The following is a 20274-nucleotide window of genomic DNA, read 5'->3' as shown; positions in this document are numbered from 1 at the left end:
GTTGGAGTTACTGAGAAAGAAATGACACACAGCTCAAATAATTATGGCTTCTAGCATTTATGGAAAGAGCTTTGCCTGAATACTCCCGGGCTTTCTAGTTGGTGTTCCACTGCTTGGCTTGCTTCGGCACAGAATTAAACACAGTTGCCGTGGGTGACGTAAAGAGCTGTGTGGCAAGAAACAAACTGAGGGAATGCGCTCTGAATTAAAATGGCATTCAGTAGAGACCCCTTTTTATGCTTTGAAGAGTTGGTGGCTGAAGGAAAAATTTATTTACTGCAGGGTCCATCTACAAACCTCTATTTCATAAGGCTGAAGATATCCAGTCTCCATTTGGGCATCTGGTCAAGATTTGGGAAAATGAGGTTTGTGAGTAAAATCAACGATCTGGCTTGCCATCCATCTACTTTGCTTGTACTTCGGTTAGTGTCATATGGTAATATTCTAACATATTAATATATCAACAAATGTGCCTTTTATTTCTCCCCCACCATTTATTTTCTAACCATGGTAGTTTCAGAACTCTTCTTCATTGCTTTTGGGAAGGATGGTTACAATAAAACACAGAAGAACAATGGAAGCAAAAAGAAAATAATAATAATAAATAAACGACTGACATTTGTGCTCTAAAAGCCATTGTTACATGGTCAGTACTTGGCTCTCTGCTTCAAAAATACTGAAGTATTCAGGACATGAAGTGTATGCCATATACAAAAAAAAAAAAAAAAAAATGGAAGGATTTGAATGGATCTAAATTAGTCTCCTCTCCCAGCCTATTAACAAGACATTCAGGAGCGACAGATGAGAAGGGAGAAACTAACAGGGTATGTAAAAGTTAAATGCTGGTATAAGCTCCTGAAGAGCTCCTAGGCTCTGCAGAGCCAGTCAGTACAGTTGCCACTAGGCACATGTGGCTGTTTACATTTTAAATAATTTAAAAAGTCTGTTCCTTAATTGCATTAGTCATGTTTCAAATGCTCAGTAGTTGGATAATAAAATATTTCTGTCATTGTAAAAGGTTCTGTTGGGTAAGGCTGGTCTAAAGCAAGGGACCATTTGTTTACTGTCCATTTGTTTATATATTGTGGTTGCCTTGGGTTATGGGAACAGAGTAGTTGTGTCAGAAATAGCCTGACCCATAATGCCTCAAATATTTACTACCTGCCCTTGAGAGGGAAAGTTCACTGACCTGATCTAAAGGGATAGTTACTGAGCAAAAGTTGTACTGCTATGGCCCTATTTTGGGGGGGAGGTTGAGACAAGGTCTCACTCTGTCACCCAGGCTAGAGTGCAGGCAGTGGCGTGATCACAGCTCACTGCAGCCTCAACTACGTAGGCTCAAGTGATCCTTCCATCTCAGCCTCCCAATGTAAGTAGCTGGGACCACAGATATGTGTCACCACTTCTGGCTATTTTTTTTACTGTCTGTAGAGACAGAGTCTTGCTATGTTGCCCAGGATTTGGCCTTATTTTTTAAAAATACAGTATTAAAAAATGTATTTTACTCCTTTAAAACAAAAACAAAAAACTGAAGAGCTCCTAGGCTCTAGAACCTCCAGTAACCATTGTCACAGGAACGACCTGGAGGTCATCGAAACCATGGTTGTACCTGGAGAAGCCCTGAGGTCAGGACCAAGAATCCATGTGGCAGTAGCCCTCACATCTTCACTCCTAAGGGCAGGAGTGGACAAGGTGCATTCCCGGAGATGGATTCATGGCTAGTGAAAAATCATGCATGCCAAAGGCTCAGAGCAAAGCCTCACAAATAATTTTCAAGTCCTGGACTTTAAAAGAATCTCTTTGTAACTAAGGTCTAGGCCTGTGGACCATGTGGAATAAGGGGTTTTAAAAAGATTAAATTTCTACAAAACACTGGGATGGAGATTCAAAAAACAACGTGAAGTTATAGAAAATAACCAAAAGTTCAATTTTTTGCACTAGTAATTTTATGATTTGATATTTGTACCTATTACAATACAAAGCCATACAGAAGGCTATGCTAATTACTGCCCTCAGAATCAAGCATTGTCTAATCATCTTGCTTATCTTCGCTCAGAATTATCCAGTGGAATAATTGGCAATTAACATAGGTGGCGATATGCTTCCCTTGAAAAGAGGTTACATTTTTGTTCTTAAATGCCTTTAAAAAATTTATTGATTTTTAAATAATACAAGAAGATAAACTTTCATATTTTAGTGACTTAAAAGCAAACCCAGAGAGTTAGCATGACACTTACTATGACTTAATGTTACACTAAAGTCTATTTTTAACAATTACACATGAAAAATTAAAGTCTAGAAATATAATTACCTTTTATGGGCATGGAATTTTTATTCAATACCTTACATTACAAAAAGGATTTAAAGAGGTTTCCCAAAAACAATGAGGATTGTAGATGTGACATTCAGACCATTTTAACTTGAAGAATCCTATGTTAATTGGTATTCCATGTATCTAAATGTTATTAACAAACTTACCCAATCAGTTGCTGTAGAATGCCTTACTAAATCCTCAAAGCTATAGACCTTAGCCTTTCTGTGAGGATTTATTATTTAACACTCATTTTTAAATAAATTAATTAACAAGCAAAAATTCTTAATAATTTGACACATTTCCAGTTCCCACAATTAGAAAGAAGCCATTTATGGAGGTAGGTAGGGGAAGATTTAAGGGTGATGGTAGCAAGAGAGATGTCAACCAAGACTCCGATATTTGGAGATGAGTCAGAGAACCAAAAATTTAACAAAGAACCACATTAACACCATAAAAAAGGATGAATTCGTGTCCTTTGCAGGGACATGGATGCAGCTGGAAACCATCATTCTCAGCAAACTATCGCAACAGAAAACCAAACACCGCATGTTCTCACTCATAGGTGGGAACTGAACAATGAGTCACTTGGACTCGGGAAGGGGGACATCACACATCGGGGCTTATTATGGGGAGGGTGGAGGGGGGAGGGACTGCATTGGGAGTTATACCTGATGTAAAGGACAAGTTGATGGGTGCTAACGAGTTGATGGGTGCTGATGAGTTGATGGGTGCAGCACACCAACATGGCACAAGTATACATATGTAACAAACCTGCATGTTATGCACATGTACCCTAGAACTTAAAGGATAATAATAATAATAAATTAAAAAAAAAACACATCATCCTATGCATGCTCACAGAGATTAAATCATAATTAATCTGTGGCAAGCCTCTATTTAAGAAAGCACAAAGGTGTAAAAATACATTTGACATTGCTTCTCATCAAAAATGTTTCAAAAAAGTCTTTGAGTACCAAAGGGTTAGACATTAGTTATCTATAACATTGTGTTGTGGATTCCTCAATCATGTTAAGTAAATTAGGTGCTGCAATAAAACATCTTTGTGACAATTAAAGGTCAACTCAGAATAGAATAATAAAATGACAGTGAGCATAAAAACGAATCACATAATCATCAATTATTTCTGCACATATATTCTGAGCACTTTAAGTGTAATTCCTTTGTCTTGATAGTGTTGTTAACGAATTATATAGGCTCTAATGAGCCTGGGTCCTGGTGAAAATGAAAGACTTAAGAAATACGTGGTTTATTCATTAACAGCATTTATCAACAGGCTTTTTGGTAGCTCCACTGAAAAGAGGACTTAAACTATTAGCTCTGAGAAGTGAAGTGTAAAGAAAAACACAGCTTAAGAATTCTGACCTTCCGAAATGCAGACATTTATCAGAGTATGCTCTTTAGCCCTTGATATCTTTCCACAGTAAGCAGGGGTTGATTAGGGACACAAATCAAAACTGAATTTGCTTATTGTGTGACGTGAAAGCAGTAGCAATGAAATATGAAGGCTTGTTACAAAAAATGTATGTCACCAATTTATTCATCTTCTGTCATCTCAAAAGAAAAACAAATCTCTGAACGTTAAATTGTCCCATCATCAGATGATGGATTTGTAAATGCTGAGTTCCTGCTTTTCAGCAAGGAGGTAACTCTAATGAATCACTATTCACCAAGTGGCATTTCATAGAACGGTGATATTAGTTAGACAAATATTCTGGGTAAGTCATGAGTTATGACTGATAAGTCATAAGATGTTGCTCAGTCATAGGCAAACATTCAGGTTCTCAGAACCTCCTTCTGAGTTTAAAACATGAATTTGGGAGCTAAAATATTCGATGCTATTAGACATGTAAGAATACAGCTTCCCAGAAGATGAGCAAACTTTGGGATATGAGATGTTGAGTGTTACAATCTTGGGGGTGCCATGAGCTATGTAAGGATACAGCTCTTCAGAAGAAAATGAGCAAACTTTGGGATATGATGCTCTCTATAATGCAGCGTGTGTCCAAGTGTCACTGTGCCTTGGACACACACTCTGTGTTAAAGCACCGAAATTCCTTAAGCCTTGAGTTTCATGTTTCACTCATAGCATAACATGGTATGATGCCTGTCTGCAAACTCTTTGATACTCAATACTCCACTCTATAGTGTGCACCCCAGTAAAAATTCTTGTCTATATTTATGTACTTGTTTTCTTATTGGAGTTGATATATATCCTGATCTCTAAGGAGTGACACAGACAAAAAGATCTTCATGTATTCCTCACAGGTCACTGAATTCAACCCAGAACAGCAGAAAATTTCCATTGTTAGCTACTACTATGTGCTAGTAAAATTTCAGACCCTTCATTTAAATTATCTCATTTAATCCACTCAACAATTTTGAATGTAAAGTTTTACTAGTCTCACTTCAAAAATAAGAAATGACTTTGAGAGGTTAGAAACACGTTATCTAAGCTATCACAGGCATGTGTGGTTAGGGATGTCCTTAGAAAAGAAGCTTAGACCTTTTTGATTCCAAAACCAATGGTTCCTTAACCACTGTGGTATAATGTTCCTGACCCCGAGATGGCCTCAATCTCTTTTTGCAGCGATATCACTTCATTTGTGTAATGTTCCTTATTTCGTTGACCCTTAGTATTTCCACTGAAACTTATTATTCACAAAGAGGTCATACTCTAAACTGGTATTTGTGCCAGCAGCATCCTGGCAAGTCTCAAGGGTGAACACAGTCAGCTGGTGGGCTGTGGGTACGAGAACATAAATACAACCCAGAAAAAAAATCACATCTGATCCTTCTGCCTGCAAATGATAAATGGTACATGGCAAACTCTCCAGCAGAGATGACTGTGTGTATAGCTAGCACTGTCTCCATGAGAAAACGTAGCTCTTCTATGAAGTAGTATGAACAGCATTAATGCCTGTCAAATGGAAGTTGTGTTTTCTGTGATAGCTTGGACAACCACATACTTACTGAACTGCTTTTGCACTGAGTGGTGACAGCCAACATATCCCATGAGCAGGATGGCTCACTGTGAATACTTGATCTATATCAATGGTTATTAGGCTACTCTGAAGGAAGGTAAGAGGAAGAATGTCTAGCTCTCTGATTGTCACATCCTGGGATTTGGTATCAAGGAAAGTGGGGATGATCTTGAAATACTAAAGAATGTGATAAAATCCCTTGCTTGGAGGAGACTTTAAGTGAACATGGATAATTTACAGAAATAAAGATTACATAGTTGTTCAGGTCATTTTCTGTAAGAATTCATGCACATCTAGCCCCAAGTAAAATTATGAAGTATGAACAGCCTATCTCATGTTTCTTAATGAATATTTTTCAATAATTACTATTCCTCTCACGACTTTGCATTTTCTTGTGATTTTAGAACTCATGGTTATACTCTGACCTCAGGAATTTGCTCTCTCCAAATAGTATGGGTCTCATTCCTCATCTTTAAAATTTGTCAAAAGGCTGATTCGGTGTTGGTGTACTTGCAGCTAATATATAACAAATATACTTTAGTATGGCTAAGGAGGCTACCCAGTCCAAAAGAAAAAAAAAGGTTTACATTTTAATTTGTGCTCACATTTTTTTTTTTTTTTCATGGCGGAAAACCGAGTATTTTTTTTTTCTTGTTCCTCCTTTTTTTAAAAAATTTATTTATTATTATTATACTTTAAGTTGTAGGGTACATGTGCATAACGTGCAGGTTTGTTACATATGTATACTTCTGCCATGTTGGTGTGCTGCACCCATCAACTCGTCATTTACATCAGGTATAACTCCCAGTGCAATCCCTCCCCCCGCCCCCCTCCCCATGATAGGCCCCGGTGTGTGATGTTCCCCTTTCTGAGTCCAAATGATCTCATTGTTCAGTTCCCACCTATGAGTGAGAACATGCGATGTTTGGTTTTCTGTTCTTGTGATAGTTTGCTAAGAATGATGGTTTCCAGCTGCATCCATGTCTCTACAAAGGAAACAAACTCATCCTTTTTGATGGCTGCATAGTATTCCATGGTGTATATGTGCCACATTTTCTTAATCCACTCTGTCACTGATGGACATTTGGGTTGATTCCAAGTCTTTGCTATTGTGAATACTGCTGCAATAAACATACATGTGCATGTGTCTTTATAGCAGCATAATTTATAATCCTTTGGGTATATACCCAGTAATGGGATGGCTGGGTCATATGGTACATCTAGTTCTAGATCCTTGAGGAATCGCCATACTGTTTTCCATAATGGTTGAACTAGTTTACAATCCCACCAACAGTGTAAAAATGTTCCTATTTCTCCACATCCTCTCCAGCACCTGTTGTTTCCTGACTTTTTAATGATCGCCATTCTAACTGGTGTGAGATGGTATCTCATTGTGGTTTTGATTTGCATTTCTCTGATGGCCAGTGATGATGAGCATTTTTTCATGTGTCTGTTGGCTGTATGAATGTCTTCTTTTGAGAAATGTCGGTTCATATCCTTTGCCCACTTTTTGATGGGGTGGTTTGTTTTTTTCTTGTAAATTTGTTGGAGTTCTTTGTAGGTTCTGGATATTAGCCCTTTGTCAGATGAGTAGATTGCAAAAATGTTCTCCCATTCTGTAGGTTGCCTGTTCACTCTGACAATAGTTGCTTTTGCTGTGCAGAAGCTCTTTAGTTTAATGAGATCCCATTTGTCAATTTTAGCCTTTGCTGCCGTTGCTTTTGGTGTTTTAGACATGAAGTCTTTGCCCATGCCTATGTCCTGAATGGTACTACCTAGGTTTTCCTCTAGGATTTTTATGGTACTAGGTCTAACATTTAAGTCTCTAATCCATCTTGAATTAATTTTCGTATAAGGAGTAAGGAAAGGATCCAGTTTCAGCTTTCTACTTATGGCTAGCCAATTTTCCCAGCACCATTTATTAAATAGGGAATCCTTTCCCCATTTCTTGTTTCTCTCAGGTTTGTCAAAGACCAGATGGCTGTAGATGTGTGGTATTATTTCTGAGGACTCTGTTCTGTTCCATTGGTCTATATCTCTGTTTTGGTACCAGTACCATGCTGTTTTGGTTACTGTAGCCTTGTAGTATAGTTTGAAGTCAGGTAGCGTGATGCCTCCAGCTTTGTTCTTTTGACTTAGGATTGTCTTGGAGATGCGGGCTCTTTTTTGGTTCCATATGAACTTTAAAGCAGTTTTTTCCAATTCTGTGAAGAAACTCTTTGGTAGCTTAATGGGGATGGCATTGAATCTATAAATTACCTTGGGCAGTATGGCCATTTTCACTATATTCATTCTTCCTATCCATGAGCATGGTATGTTCTTCCATTTGTTTGTGTCCTCTTTGATTTCACTGAGCAGTGGTTTGTAGTTCTCCTTGAAGAGGTCCTTTACATCCCTTGTAAGTTGGATTCCTAGGTATTTTATTCTCTTTGAAGCAATTGTGAATGGAAGTTCATTCCTGATTTGGCTCTCTGTTTGTCTGTTACTGGTGTGTAAGAATGCTTGTGATTTTTGCACATTAATTTTGTATCCTGAGACTTTGCTGAAGTTGCTTATCAGCTTAAGGAGATTTTGGGCTGAGACAATGGGGTTTTCTAAATATACAATCATGTCATCTGCAAACAGGGACAATTTGACTTCTTCTTTTCCTAACTGAATACCCTTGATTTTTTTCTCTTGCCTAATTGCCCTAGCCAGAACTTCCAACACTATGTTGAATAGGAGTGGTGAGATAGGGCATCCCTGTCTTGTGCCAGTTTTCAAAGGGAATATTTCCAGTTTTTGCCCATTCAGTATGATATTGGCTGTGGGTTTGTCATAAATAGCTCTTATTATTTTGAGGTACGTTCCATCAATACCGAATTTATTGAGCGTTTTTAGCATGAAGGGCTGTTGAATTTTGTCAAAAGCCTTTTCTGCATCTATTGAGATAATCATGTGGTTCTTGTCTTTGGTTCTGTTTATATGCTGGATTATGTTTATTGATTTGCGAATGTTGAACCAGCCTTGCATCCCAGGGATGAAGCCCACTTGATCATGGTGGATAAGCTTTTTGATGTGCTGCTGAATCCGGTTTACCAGTATTTTATTGAGGATTTTTGCATCGATGTTCATCAGGGATATTGGTCTAAAATTCTCTTTTTTTGTTGTGTCTCTGCCAGGCTTTGGTATCAGGATGATGTTGGCCTCATAAAATGAGTTAGGGAGGATTCCCTCTTTTTCTATTGATTGGAATAGTTTCAGAAGGAATGGTACCAACTCCTCCTTGTACCTCTGGTAGAATTCAGCTGTGAATCCATCTGGTCCTGCACTTTTTTTGGTTGGTAGGCTATTAATTATTGCCTCAATTTCAGAGCCTGCTATTGGTCTATTCAGGGATTCAACTTCTTCCTGGTTTAGTCTTGGAAGAGTGTAAGTGTCCAGGAAATTATCCATTTCTTCTAGATTTTCCAGTTTATTTGCGTACAGGTGTTTATAGTATTCTCTGATGGTAGTTTGTATTTCTGTGGGGTCGGTGGTGATATCCCCTTTATCATTTTTAATTGCGTCGATTTGATTCTTCTCTCTTTTCTTCTTTATTATTCTTGTTAGTGGTCTGTCAATTTTGTTGATCTTTTCAAAAAACCAACTCCTGGATTCATTGATTGCTTGGAGAGTTTTTTGTGTCTCTATCTCCTTCAGTTCTGCTCTGATCTTAGTTATTTCTTGCCTTCTGCTAGCTTTCGAATGTGTTTGCTCTTGCTTCTCTAGTTCTTTTAATTGCGATGTTAGAGTGTCAATTTTAGATCTTTCCTGCTTTCTCTTGTGGGCATTTAGTGCTATAAATTTCCCTCTACACACTGCTTTAAATGTATCCCAGAGATTCTGGTATGTTGTATCTTTGTTCTCATTGGTTTCAAAGAACATCTTTATTTCTGCCTTCATTTCGTTATGTACCCAGTAGTCATTCAGGAGCAGGTTGTTCAGTTTCCATGTAGTTGAGTGGTTTTGATTGAGTTTCTTAGTCCTGAGTTCTAGTTTGATTGCACTGTGGTCTGAGAGACAGTTTGTTATAATTTCTGTTCTTGTACATTTGCTGAGGAGTGCTTTACTTCCAATTACGTGGTCGATTTTGGAGTAAGTACGATGTGGTGCTGAGAAGAATGTATATTCTGTTGATTTGGGGTGGAGAGTTCTATAGATGTCTATTAGGTCTGCTTGCTGCAGAGATGAGTTCAATTCCTGGATATCCTTGTTAACTTTCTGTCTCGTTGATCTGTCTAATGTTGACAGTGGAGTGTTGAAGTCTCCCATGATTATTGTATGGGAGTCTAAGTCTCTTTGTAAGTCTCTAAGGACTTGCTTGATGAATCTGGGTGCTCCTGTATTGGGTGCATATATATTTAGGATAGTTAGCTCTTCTTACTGCGTTGATCCCTTTACCATTGTGTAATGGCCTTCTTTGTCTCTTTTGATCTTTGATGGTTTAAAGTCTGTTTTATCAGAGACTAGGATTGCAACCCCCGCTTTTTTTTGTTCTCCATTTGCTTGGTAAATCTTCCTCCATCCCTTTATTTTGAGCCTATGTATGTCTCTGCGTGTGAGATGGGTCTCCTGAATACAGCAGACTGATGGGTCTTGACTCTTTATCCAGTTTGCCAGTCTGTGTCTTTTAATTGGAGCATTTAGTCCATTTACATTTAAGGTTAAGATTGTTATGTGTGAACTTGATCCTGCCATTATGATATTAACTGGTTATTTTGCTCGTTAGTTGATGCTGTTTCTTCCTAGCCTCGATGGTCTTTACATTTTGGCATGTTTTTGCAATGGCTGGTACCGGTTGTTCCTTTCCATGTTTAGTGCTTCCTTCAGGGTCTCTTGTAAGGGAGGCCTAGTGGTGACAAAATCTCTAAGCATTTGCTTATCTGTAAAGGATTTTATTTCTCCTTCACTTATGAAACTTAGTTTGGCTGGATATGAAATTCTGGGTTTAAAATTCTTTTCTTTAAGAATGTTGAATATTGGCCCCCACTCTCTTCTGGCTTGGAGAGTTTCTGCCGAGAGATCTGCTGTTAGTCTGATGGGCTTCCCTTTGTGGGTAACCCGACCTTTCTCTCTGGCTGCCCTTAAGATTTTTTCCTTCATTTCCACTTTGGTGAATCTGGCAATTATGTGTCTTGGCGTTGCTCTTCTCGAGGAGTATCTTTGTGGCGTTCTCTGTATTTCCTGGATTTGAATGTTGGCCTGCCCTACTAGGTTGGGGAAGTTCTCCTGGATGATATCCTGAAGAGTGTTTTCCAACTTGGTTCCATTTTCCCCCTCACTTTCAGGCACCCCAATCAGACGTAGATTTGGTCTTTTTACATCATCCCATACTTCTTGCAGGCTTTGTTCATTTCTTTTTCTTCTTTTTTCTTTTGGTTTCTCTTCTCGCTTCATTTCATTCATTTGATCCTCAATCGCAGATACTCTTTCTTCCAGTTGATTGAGTCGGTTACTGAAGCTTGTGCATTTGTCACGTATTTCTCGTGTCATGGTTTTCATCTCTTTCATTTCGTTTATGACCTTCTCTGCATTAATTACTCTAGCCATCAATTCTTCCACTTTTTTTTCAAGATTTTAATTTCTTTGCGCTGGGTACATAATTCCTCCTTTAGCTCTGAGAAATTTGATGGACTGAAGCCTTCTTCTCTCATCTCGTCAAAGTCATTCTCCGTCCAGCTTTGATCCGTTGCTGGCGATGAGCTGCGCTCCTTTGCCGGGGGAGATGCGCTCTTATTTTTGGAATTTCCAGCTTTTCTGCCCTGCTTTTTCCCCATCTTTGTGGTTTTATCTGCCTCTGGTCTTTGATGATGGTGATGTACTGATGGGGTTTTGGTGTAGGTGTCCTTCCTGTTTGATAGTTTTCCTTCTAACAGTCAGGACCCTCAGCTGTAGGTCTGTTGGAGATTGCTTGAGGTCCACTCCAGACCCTGTTTGCCTGGGTATCCGCAGCAGAGGTTGCAGAAGATAGAATATTTCTGAACAGCGAGTGTACCTGTCTGATTCTTGCTTTGGAAGCTTCCTCTCAGGGGTGTACTCCACCCTGTGAGGTGTGGGGTGTCAGACTGCCCCTAGTGGGGGATGTCTCCCAGTTAGGCTACTCAGGGGTCAGGGACCCACTTGAGCAGGGAGTCTGTCCCTTCTCAGATCTCAACCTCCGTGTTGGGAGATCCACTGCTCTCTTCAAAGCTGTCAGACAGAGTCGTTTGCGTCTGCAGAGGTTTCGGCTGTGTTTGTTATTGCCCTGTCCCCAGAGGTGGAGTCTACAGAGACAGGCAGGTTTCCTTGAGCTGCTGTGAGCTCCACCCAGTTCGAGCTTCCCAGCAGCTTTGTTTACCTACTTAAGCCTCAGCAATGGTGGGCGCCCCTCCCCCAGCCTCACTGCTGCCTTGCGGTTAGATGGCAGACTGCTGTGCTAGCAATGAGGAAGGCTCCGTGGGTGTGGGACCCTCCTGGCCAGGTGTGGGATATGGTCTCCTGGTGTGCCTGTTTGCTTAAAGCGCAGTATTGGGGTGGGAGTTACCCGATTTTCCAGGTGTTGTGTGTCTCAGTTCCCCTGGCTAGGAAAAGGGATTCCCTTCCCCCTTGCGCTTCCCAGGTGAGGCAATGCCTTGCCCTGCTTCAGCTCTCGCTGGTGGGGCTGCAGCAGCTGACCAGCACCGATCGTCCGGCACTCCCCAGTGAGATGAACCCAGTACCTCAGTTGAAAATGCAGAAATCACCGGTCTTCTGTGTCGCTCGCGCTGGGAGTTGGAGACTGGAGCTGTTCCTATTCGGCCATCTTGCTCCGCCCCCTGCTCACATCTTAAGAGTGAATGTTATATGAATAAGACTTCCTTTTTCCTTAGCAGAGCCAAGTCACAGAGAGAGCTCTGTGAAGGGGGCTATGTTCTACAGTCCTCAGATAAAAACACTCATTGTATTCACAGCGCAGATCTTCAGTGCCAGACTACTCAGACATTCTGCTCATCTGGGTGCCCTTTCTAACACGCCTGTCCTAGTGTTTTAAAATCTAGTTACCAAAGCATGTAACCAGGTTACCTTTCCCACTGATTCTTCACTTCCAAATTGAAGAATACTTAAATGTAAAGATTTTTTAAATAGTATTTTTTGGAATACTATCAAAGAAAGATGTACGTATGGTTGGATTTGGAAAAAGGAAGGACAAGAAAAACAAACAAAATATGACCACCATATCAATAGGTGGAAGAGTAACAGATATGATAATGGTAACAATATCTACCTGTGTCCCGTATGGTACAGATCATCACAAAGAAAAGTGACGAGGAAGGAAAAGGAAGGTGAGAATATACAAATAATTTGGGTACACTGATAATTTAGTTAATGTGATTACAAATACTCACATGGAAGAAGCATGTTAGTTAGGAAGACACAAACACTTCTATTTCCATTTTTGTAAGGTAGAGGCTTGCATAATGACCTTACTAGTTTGTATAAACCCAGATTCTGAATGATCAGCCTGAAGCATGGCTCCAGATAAAACAGCCTGTGTTTAAGCTCATAAAAGTCAGAGGTATGGCCTCAGATTGGGACAATCCTAACGTCCATCAATCGATTCCACCTTCCAGACACTCTACAGAACATCAAACATCAGAAAGAACCCGGGAAAACTTTCATCAATCATCTGCATACTTCTGGTGCACTTGAATGTACCCTGTCATATAGATAAATTACCCAGATGTCAAGCTAATTTTTTCAGTTTCCACTTGAAAGCTTTGTGTTGCCTAGGTCGAGTCAATATTAAATTAATATTTTCCCTTTTCCCCCACTATTCTAGGGACCATATTTCTGGATTATTGTTATACAGCATGATCTGGAGAACATGGTTAATCTGATATTCCAGTTGACTGAATGATGCCTTTAATATATGCATCATACCGATTTTGTAGTGTTATTTTTATTCATGTTTCTGGTCATATCTTGTTCATTTCTCCTTTTTCACAGAAAACTCCTTGCAACTACATTTAAGCACCCTCAAAGACTTCATGATGTTCCTGATACTATGTATTACATGATTAATAGATGCTTGTTGAGTGGATTAATCTACAACATGTGGGTGACCGGTATTCAAACAGCTATGTTATAAAGACAGACTAGAGACAGAACTGTGTCCCACATGAATGTGTCCTTCTTGATCATGCATAAGATATTTTAGCCTTATTACCTTATTATACTTGAAGGTCATCATTACGAATTGTAAAAGCTGCTATTTAAAGAGGTCTAGTTGATAAGACAGTAGATCATGTCATACCCTTGTGTAACACCCTTCCATGGTTACCACTGCTCTAAGGATAAAAGTCAAGTCCCACATACATCCTAAAATGACTTAGTTCTGGACCATCTCTCTATACCTGCAGCCTTGGCTCACACATTCTCTCTGTTCCATGTACTTCAGTCATGTTTTTTTCTGTTTTTCACATCCTCAGAAACACAAAAATTCCTCCTCCTGCAAGCCATTTGCCATGTTTAATCAGAATTCTCCAACTTATTTTCCTTCCCTAACCAGCCAATGTCCATTACTTCATTTTATCTTGACTCAAGCATCATTCTCTCAAAAGGGTCTTTTGAGACAGCTTCTACCTTCAACATGAGTAAACTTACTTAGGTACAGGCCCTCATAACACTCAGAACATGGATTGCAGTTTGTAATTAAGAATTCGTTCGCGAGATCACTGAATAAAGTCAAATTCCTTCCACCAGACTCTGGACGACATAGAAGGAGGATTCTCACTTAGTTTGCTCACCACCGGATCCCCAGTGTCTAGCACAGTGCATAGCAGAAAGGAGTCACTCAGTAAATATTAGTGAGTGAATAAACAAATGAATGTGTGATTTTTCCTCTGACTTATTCACAGATATTTTTCATTTGCAAGGTTATATATAAGGAGCTGTGAATATTTTAAACAGTGGGTAACTCATTAACTTAGACATTAATGAAAATCATTTGGGATTTTCATTATTCTAAACCCAATCACTCTGTTTCCTTAATCAAGTATACTGTCCATGGTAACAGTTAAATCTGGCAATGGTATGGGATTTGTCAGAGATTTTTGTCTATGTGAAAATTACTTCATACCCCTGGCTGAAACTGAACAAGAGAATTCAAAGCAACATGACCCCTTCTGAATTCAAGGAATCACTGAAAATGTCAATTACTGCTAGATAGACAGGCAGAAAAGAATACATTCTTGTCTGTACATCTTTTGTCCTGCAAGATGTATGCTCCTGTTCCATTTTCTGAACAGTCTAGTAAAATTTAATTTACTTTTTCAATTTGTCTCCAGCCAAGCTTCCTTCTGTCAGCTATGCAGACATTTCGGGGCTAGCCACGTAGAGTAATAGGAGAAGGACAATGAGAATTAAATTACCTGTGCATTTGCGATCTGTGTCTTCTTTTTTTGACCCACTAATCGTCAACTTGCAGTTGAAGTTTTCCTCCCAGTATTCAGCAAACCATACATTTCTTCTGTTATTTTCAAGTGTACGGGATGTAAAGTAGGCATCAAACCCTAAACAGAGTTAAATGAAAAGGTCAGTGCTTGCAGGGCACTGCTGGCACATTCAGAAATAAAAATAAAAGTGACTTTTTCTCTTTGTTTTAGTGAACTGGATCCTCTTGTGTGCCAACCAAAAAAAAAAAAAAAATTAACAGAAGGAGGAAAAATATTCTAATTGCATTAATCTATGACTAAATTCCTAGTTCAATCTGACAGGTAGGTAGTTACTAGCATAATTTCCATTTGTAGGTGAGAAAACAGAGAGTTATAAGAAATAGTAACATGCCTAAAGTCAACCATTATGCCACATTCTGCATCCCTAATCGTGTTAGCTCCTGATCCATGAATATTATTTTAAGAACCTCCTTTCACTTAGCAATATCCCATTATGTAATTGACTTTCTAGTCAAATTAGAAGGAAAAGTTTTTGAAGAGGTTGTAGGTGAACTGACTCCAATATAAATCTCAATCCAATGTATAAAGAGTATCCAGATAAGCAGGAATGAGGAGGCCAGGGAACTCTCTAGCTTCCTCTTTAGGACAGTGTGACTTTAAATATTCGTATGGGGTCACAAGATCTTGCAAGAGTCATAGTGGAAAAAGAGATTGGATTCAGTGTCCCTAGGCTCAAATCCCAAATCTATGAATCTCACTGAGTCATGGACCCATGAGCGGGTACACACTTAACCTATCTGATTTTCCTTCAATCCACTAGCAGCAATGAAGACTACACCATCTCCTTCCCCCACAGCATCTTGTTTGTGGCCATGGAAAAACTTTGGAAACTTACAAAGTTGAGTTCTATGATCAAGAACCATAGGGAAAAAAATGGACCTACTTTCAGAACACTTAAATTATTCAAAGTTTTCCCTTACCTGTAAGGCCATAAAAAAGGAATAATTACAATTACAAAAATAAGAAGTATTTTATGTACATTTTCTCATAAAATGTCACATCAGCCAAAGGAAGTGGTAGTCTCAGATCCATACTCTAAAGTTTAAAATGAAGGCTTAGAGAAGAATTTAGACCCACATCTGCCTAATTCCAGACCCTGGTTTCTGACACCCATGCTATGGGGCAGTGAGTCTCACATTTTGGTGGGCATTGCAATCATTTGGAGAGCTGATAAAGAATACAGAGTCCAGCTCATTGAGGTAGGCAGTATCTGAGTCTTGTTATTTTTTTTTTTCAAGTTCCCCCGCAAATTCTCTTAGCCACCAATGGTCAACAACTACTGCTATGAAGCTCTTCCATGGCCCACTTACCAAGCCACTTCCTCTCTTTCTCTACTAGATGCCCCATCACCAACTTACTGTATCAGCTATTGATTCCATAGGGCAACTGGGTGGTTCGACAGGTAGAAGAGCAAAAACAATCATGTGTTCAGCTATTGGAATGGATAAGTCAATCAAAACGGCAAAACCCACTACACAGTCTGACAGTCCTGAGCCAAAGCCACTTTCAAAAAATGAAGCTCCTTTCAGACAATTCAAAGCAGCAGAAGCAGAGGTCAAATGGATATTATTCCATTTAGTTACTTCTTGCTGACTTGCCTCTTCTTAGCTGAGTCAGATTCTTTCAGGATCTAAGAGTCTGTTTATTCTTCTAGCTAGGGAAAAACATAAATTAAGTCTTGAAGTTTGCTTCTATTCAATTTTGCTCACAAAGAATAAAATTGTCCACGAGAGACTTAAGTTTTAAGAGAGATCTTGTTGTAGCCATGTATTTACAATGCCTTGGAATATACTTGGCAGCTCTCTGGGTTAGGCATACACTATAGCTTTTCTTTACTAATGGTTATGGAGCTTCTGATACAGAATGGTTTAAAGTTTTCCCTCTGGCTGAAGTCACCAAGCCATCACTCTTGGTCTGTCATTATAGTTCCTGCAACCTAAAGATTCTACCTATCTTGTTTGAGGAATAGACTGTCCAATACAAGATATACAGTTACCAAGGTGGAGCAGAGGGAATGTCAGGGGTAGAAGCAAAAATTAGAATGACTCTATTAATATTATTATATATGTGTGTGTGTGTGTCATAGTGAATTGATATTTTCTTCCAAACTTTCTACTAGAGCCAAGAAGAAAAGTAATCTGAACACATATCCCATTACTATTAAATTGTCAGAGTATTTAAATATAAACCAAGGCACCAAGACCAGAGTTTTAGGTCACTGGAAAGAGAATCAGAGTCATGTAAAAGGAGATCATTCTTTTATGCAGGGCAGATGGTATTTTTATTATGAAATTGTTCCTTTTATTAGACAGATAAATTTAATTTCAAAAATTAATCTCCAGGTGCCTCTGAAGCAAATGCCCCATCGGTTACATGTTGAGCAATATTCCTGTAATCTTGAAAGTAAACTTAGAACAACACAGAGAAAATGAAATGGATTTTAGCTGGTGTTAGGACCATACCAGTCTGGTTCTTTCCTCTTTTAACTGGGTTGCTGCCCTCAAACAACCCTTGAAATTGGTGGTTGAGACAAGAGAGTACAAAACAATCGAAACATCATTTATCCCAGGCATCGTGTTTGGTAAGTGACCTTTCCAGGTGAGAGAGAGAAAAAGCTCTTGCAAGTGTGTGGTATGAAGGGAAGCCTATCAGAATGTCAAGAGGGGGTCAGAGGACCCAGTTGCCTGCTCTGCCAGGATAATGGGAGCTGAGAGATACTGATGGCGCTTCCTGTGACATCAGAAAGTGACCAGGAGTTCTGACGGCTGCCTTCTCAACACTATTCATGTGTTGGAGATTAGAACACCCCTGTTAGCGTAGGTGCCAGGGGGTACCCAAGGCTTCATTTTACCAGCCTATAAACAGAAAGTCTGCTTTCTTCTTAGGAAGAATGGCCCAATGATTCAGAAAAATAAAGCTTCTACCACATCATAGGCATATGACACTAATAGAATCAGTGAATGAAGCAATTAATAAAAAGAACAAAAGGAAATGACAACGGGGGAGAGAGAGGGAGAAAAAGAAAAGGAAAAGAGGTGATGTAGGGAAAGGGAGGGAAGGGGAGAGGAGGGGAGAGAAGAGAGAAGAAAGAGGCATTGATTAGGGTGAGAAACAGGGAATTCCCTGTTGCTGAGAGTGCAAATAACTAGAAAAATTTTGAAAAATAGGTCAGCATTATCTATTAACATTATTAATATGCATTCTTAAAGACCAGCCATTCTACTGCTAGGTACATGCACTAGAAAGTTCACACACATGCACCACAATATACATTCAAGAATGTGTAGCGTGGTAATATCTGTAATAACTAAATCCGAAACAACCCAAATGCCTATGAAATACACAGGAAAAAAAGTGCTGTTCACAAAAACACGTATGAATCTCATAACAAATGTACAAACCAGGAACGAAAGAATGCATTCAGTATCATTTATGTCACATAAAGTTCAAAATTGGGCAAAAATAAGCTACATTGTTTAATGAGGCAGTCATATGTGGTTCAACTACAAAGAGAAACATTGAAACTATTACAGTAAAAGTAGGATATTCTAAAAAAAATAGATTATTTCTGGAGGTACAAGAGAGGAGACAGACATATGGTGGACAGAAACAGTGCTGGGGCATCTATCATTCTGCTAGTATTCTTGACTGGGTGGTAACGTTATAACTATTTTTAAACCCTACATAGTTGTTTCATGCCCTTATATATTTCTATAACATAACCTGTGGCAGTGATTTAAATTTGGCTCTTAAAAAAAGTCCATGTCCTAACCCCCCAAACTTGTGAATATGACATTATTTGGAAAATATATTAATATTGTATAGCAATAAGTTACATCACAAATAAAATTAATTTAGGGATTTCTTGATGGGATGATCCTGGATTATTCATGAGGGCTGTAAATCCAATGACAAGAATCCTTATAAGATACATACAGAAGAGAGACACACAGAATGTGAGAAGGAGATGTGAAGATGAACACAGATGGAGTATTGCAGCCACAAGCCCAGGAATGCTTGGAACCAGGAAACGCTACTCCGCCTAGAATCTTCAGAGGGTGGTGGCCCCAGTTGAAACTTTGACTTTGGATTTCTGGCCCCCAGAACCATAAGATAATACATTTCTGTTGTTTTAAAGAACCAAATTTGTAGTCATTTTTCATGTTATCCTTAGGAAAGGAATACACCTTAGTAAATAAAATATCCTGTTGTGGTATACCTTACTAGCTTCTCTTTGGTCCAAATGATAACACTGTTCTCAGAGGTCACAAAGTGGTGGTTTATAGGGCATATTTAACATATAGACTTGTCCTTTCTGTTTTGCCACAAAATGTGTGTGTGTGTGTGTGGTGATTTTATGTGTGTGTATTTGTGTGTGTGTGTGTGTATATATACTTTTTTTTTTTTTTTTTTTTTTTGAGGCAGGGTCTTTTTCTGTCCCCAGGCTGGAGTGCAATGGCTCAAACATGGTACACTGCAGCTTCAATCCGCCAGGCTCAAGTGATCCTCCCACCTCAGCCTCCTGGGTAGCCGGGACCACAGGTAGGCACCACCATGCCTGGATAATTTTTGTAATTTTTGTTTTTTTGTAGATATAAGGTCTCACTATGTTTTGCAGGCTAGTTTCACATCCTTGGGCTCAAACGATCCACCTGTTTCAGCCTCCCAAAGTATTGGGATTACAGGTGTGAGCCACCATGTCCAGCCCCAAAATATTTTTAAAACCAACTTTAAAGCCAGAAGATTTTACTTGAAAATCCAGATTCCTAGTTTTGCTTATGAAGTTAGAAGATTTAGTAACACTGTCCCCCAACTCCATGTGTTCAAAAAATAGCTATTCCCTTTAGGTAGGCCTGAGCTCTTCTGCTTACACTATTTCCTCACCATCCGACTGCCTTTAACCTGGGCTACATTTCTCATTTTTGAGATGTACGTAGTTGTCAGGGTAGACACGAGCTTCCCACCACTGAGAAACGCATCTCTCTAATGTTCCTTTGCTGCAATTTGAGTAATCTAAAAACTTCACTGAAATGAGAAATACTATTTCAGGCCCATAAGAATATATCCTTGAAAAAGCTACTAAAAACAGAGAAGTTGGCCAGGCGCGGTGGCTCATGCCTGTAATCCCAACACTTTGGGAGGCTGAGGTGGGCAGATCACAAGGTCAGGAGATCGAGATCATCCTATCCAACATGGTGAAACCCTGTCTCTACTAAAAATAGAAAAAATTAGCCAGGCATGGGGGCATGTGCCTGTAATCCCAGCTACTTGGGAGGAGAATTGCTTGAACCCAGGAGGCAGAGGTTGCAGTGAGCCGAGATCCTGCCATTGCACTCTAGCCTGGGCAACAGAGCAAAACTCCATCTTAATAAAAACAAAAAAAACAGAACAAAACAAACAAACAAACAAAAACAGAGAAGTTAGGAAAGTAGCAGGATATTCTCTCTCTTTTTTGGGGAGAGGT

The 20274-nt window shown here is 39.3% G+C and overlaps 1 protein-coding gene across 7 annotated transcripts in view; it reads right to left on the bottom strand.

The window, feature by feature from the left end:
* The window catches only part of GRM7 (glutamate metabotropic receptor 7), a 902635-nt gene that overhangs the window by 330249 nt on the left and 552112 nt on the right, over positions 1 to 20274 (bottom strand). For all 7 annotated transcript variants that reach the window (XR_012431374.1, XM_045384769.3, XM_045384772.3 and 4 more), the window contains exon 5: positions 14727 to 14867. Coding sequence is in view for 6 of the 7 variants with exons in the window: in XM_045384769.3 (XP_045240704.1) it covers positions 14727 to 14867 (141 nt within the window). In the remaining variant the exon portion in view is untranslated. The remainder of the gene's footprint in view (positions 1 to 14726; positions 14868 to 20274) is intronic.

Source organism: Macaca fascicularis, chromosome 2 (assembly GCF_037993035.2).
Source record: "Macaca fascicularis isolate 582-1 chromosome 2, T2T-MFA8v1.1".
Classification (NCBI taxonomy): Eukaryota; Metazoa; Chordata; class Mammalia; order Primates; family Cercopithecidae; genus Macaca; species Macaca fascicularis.
The sequence above is the reverse complement of the archived record's forward strand: the minus strand, read 5'-3'. Positions and strand labels throughout refer to the sequence as shown.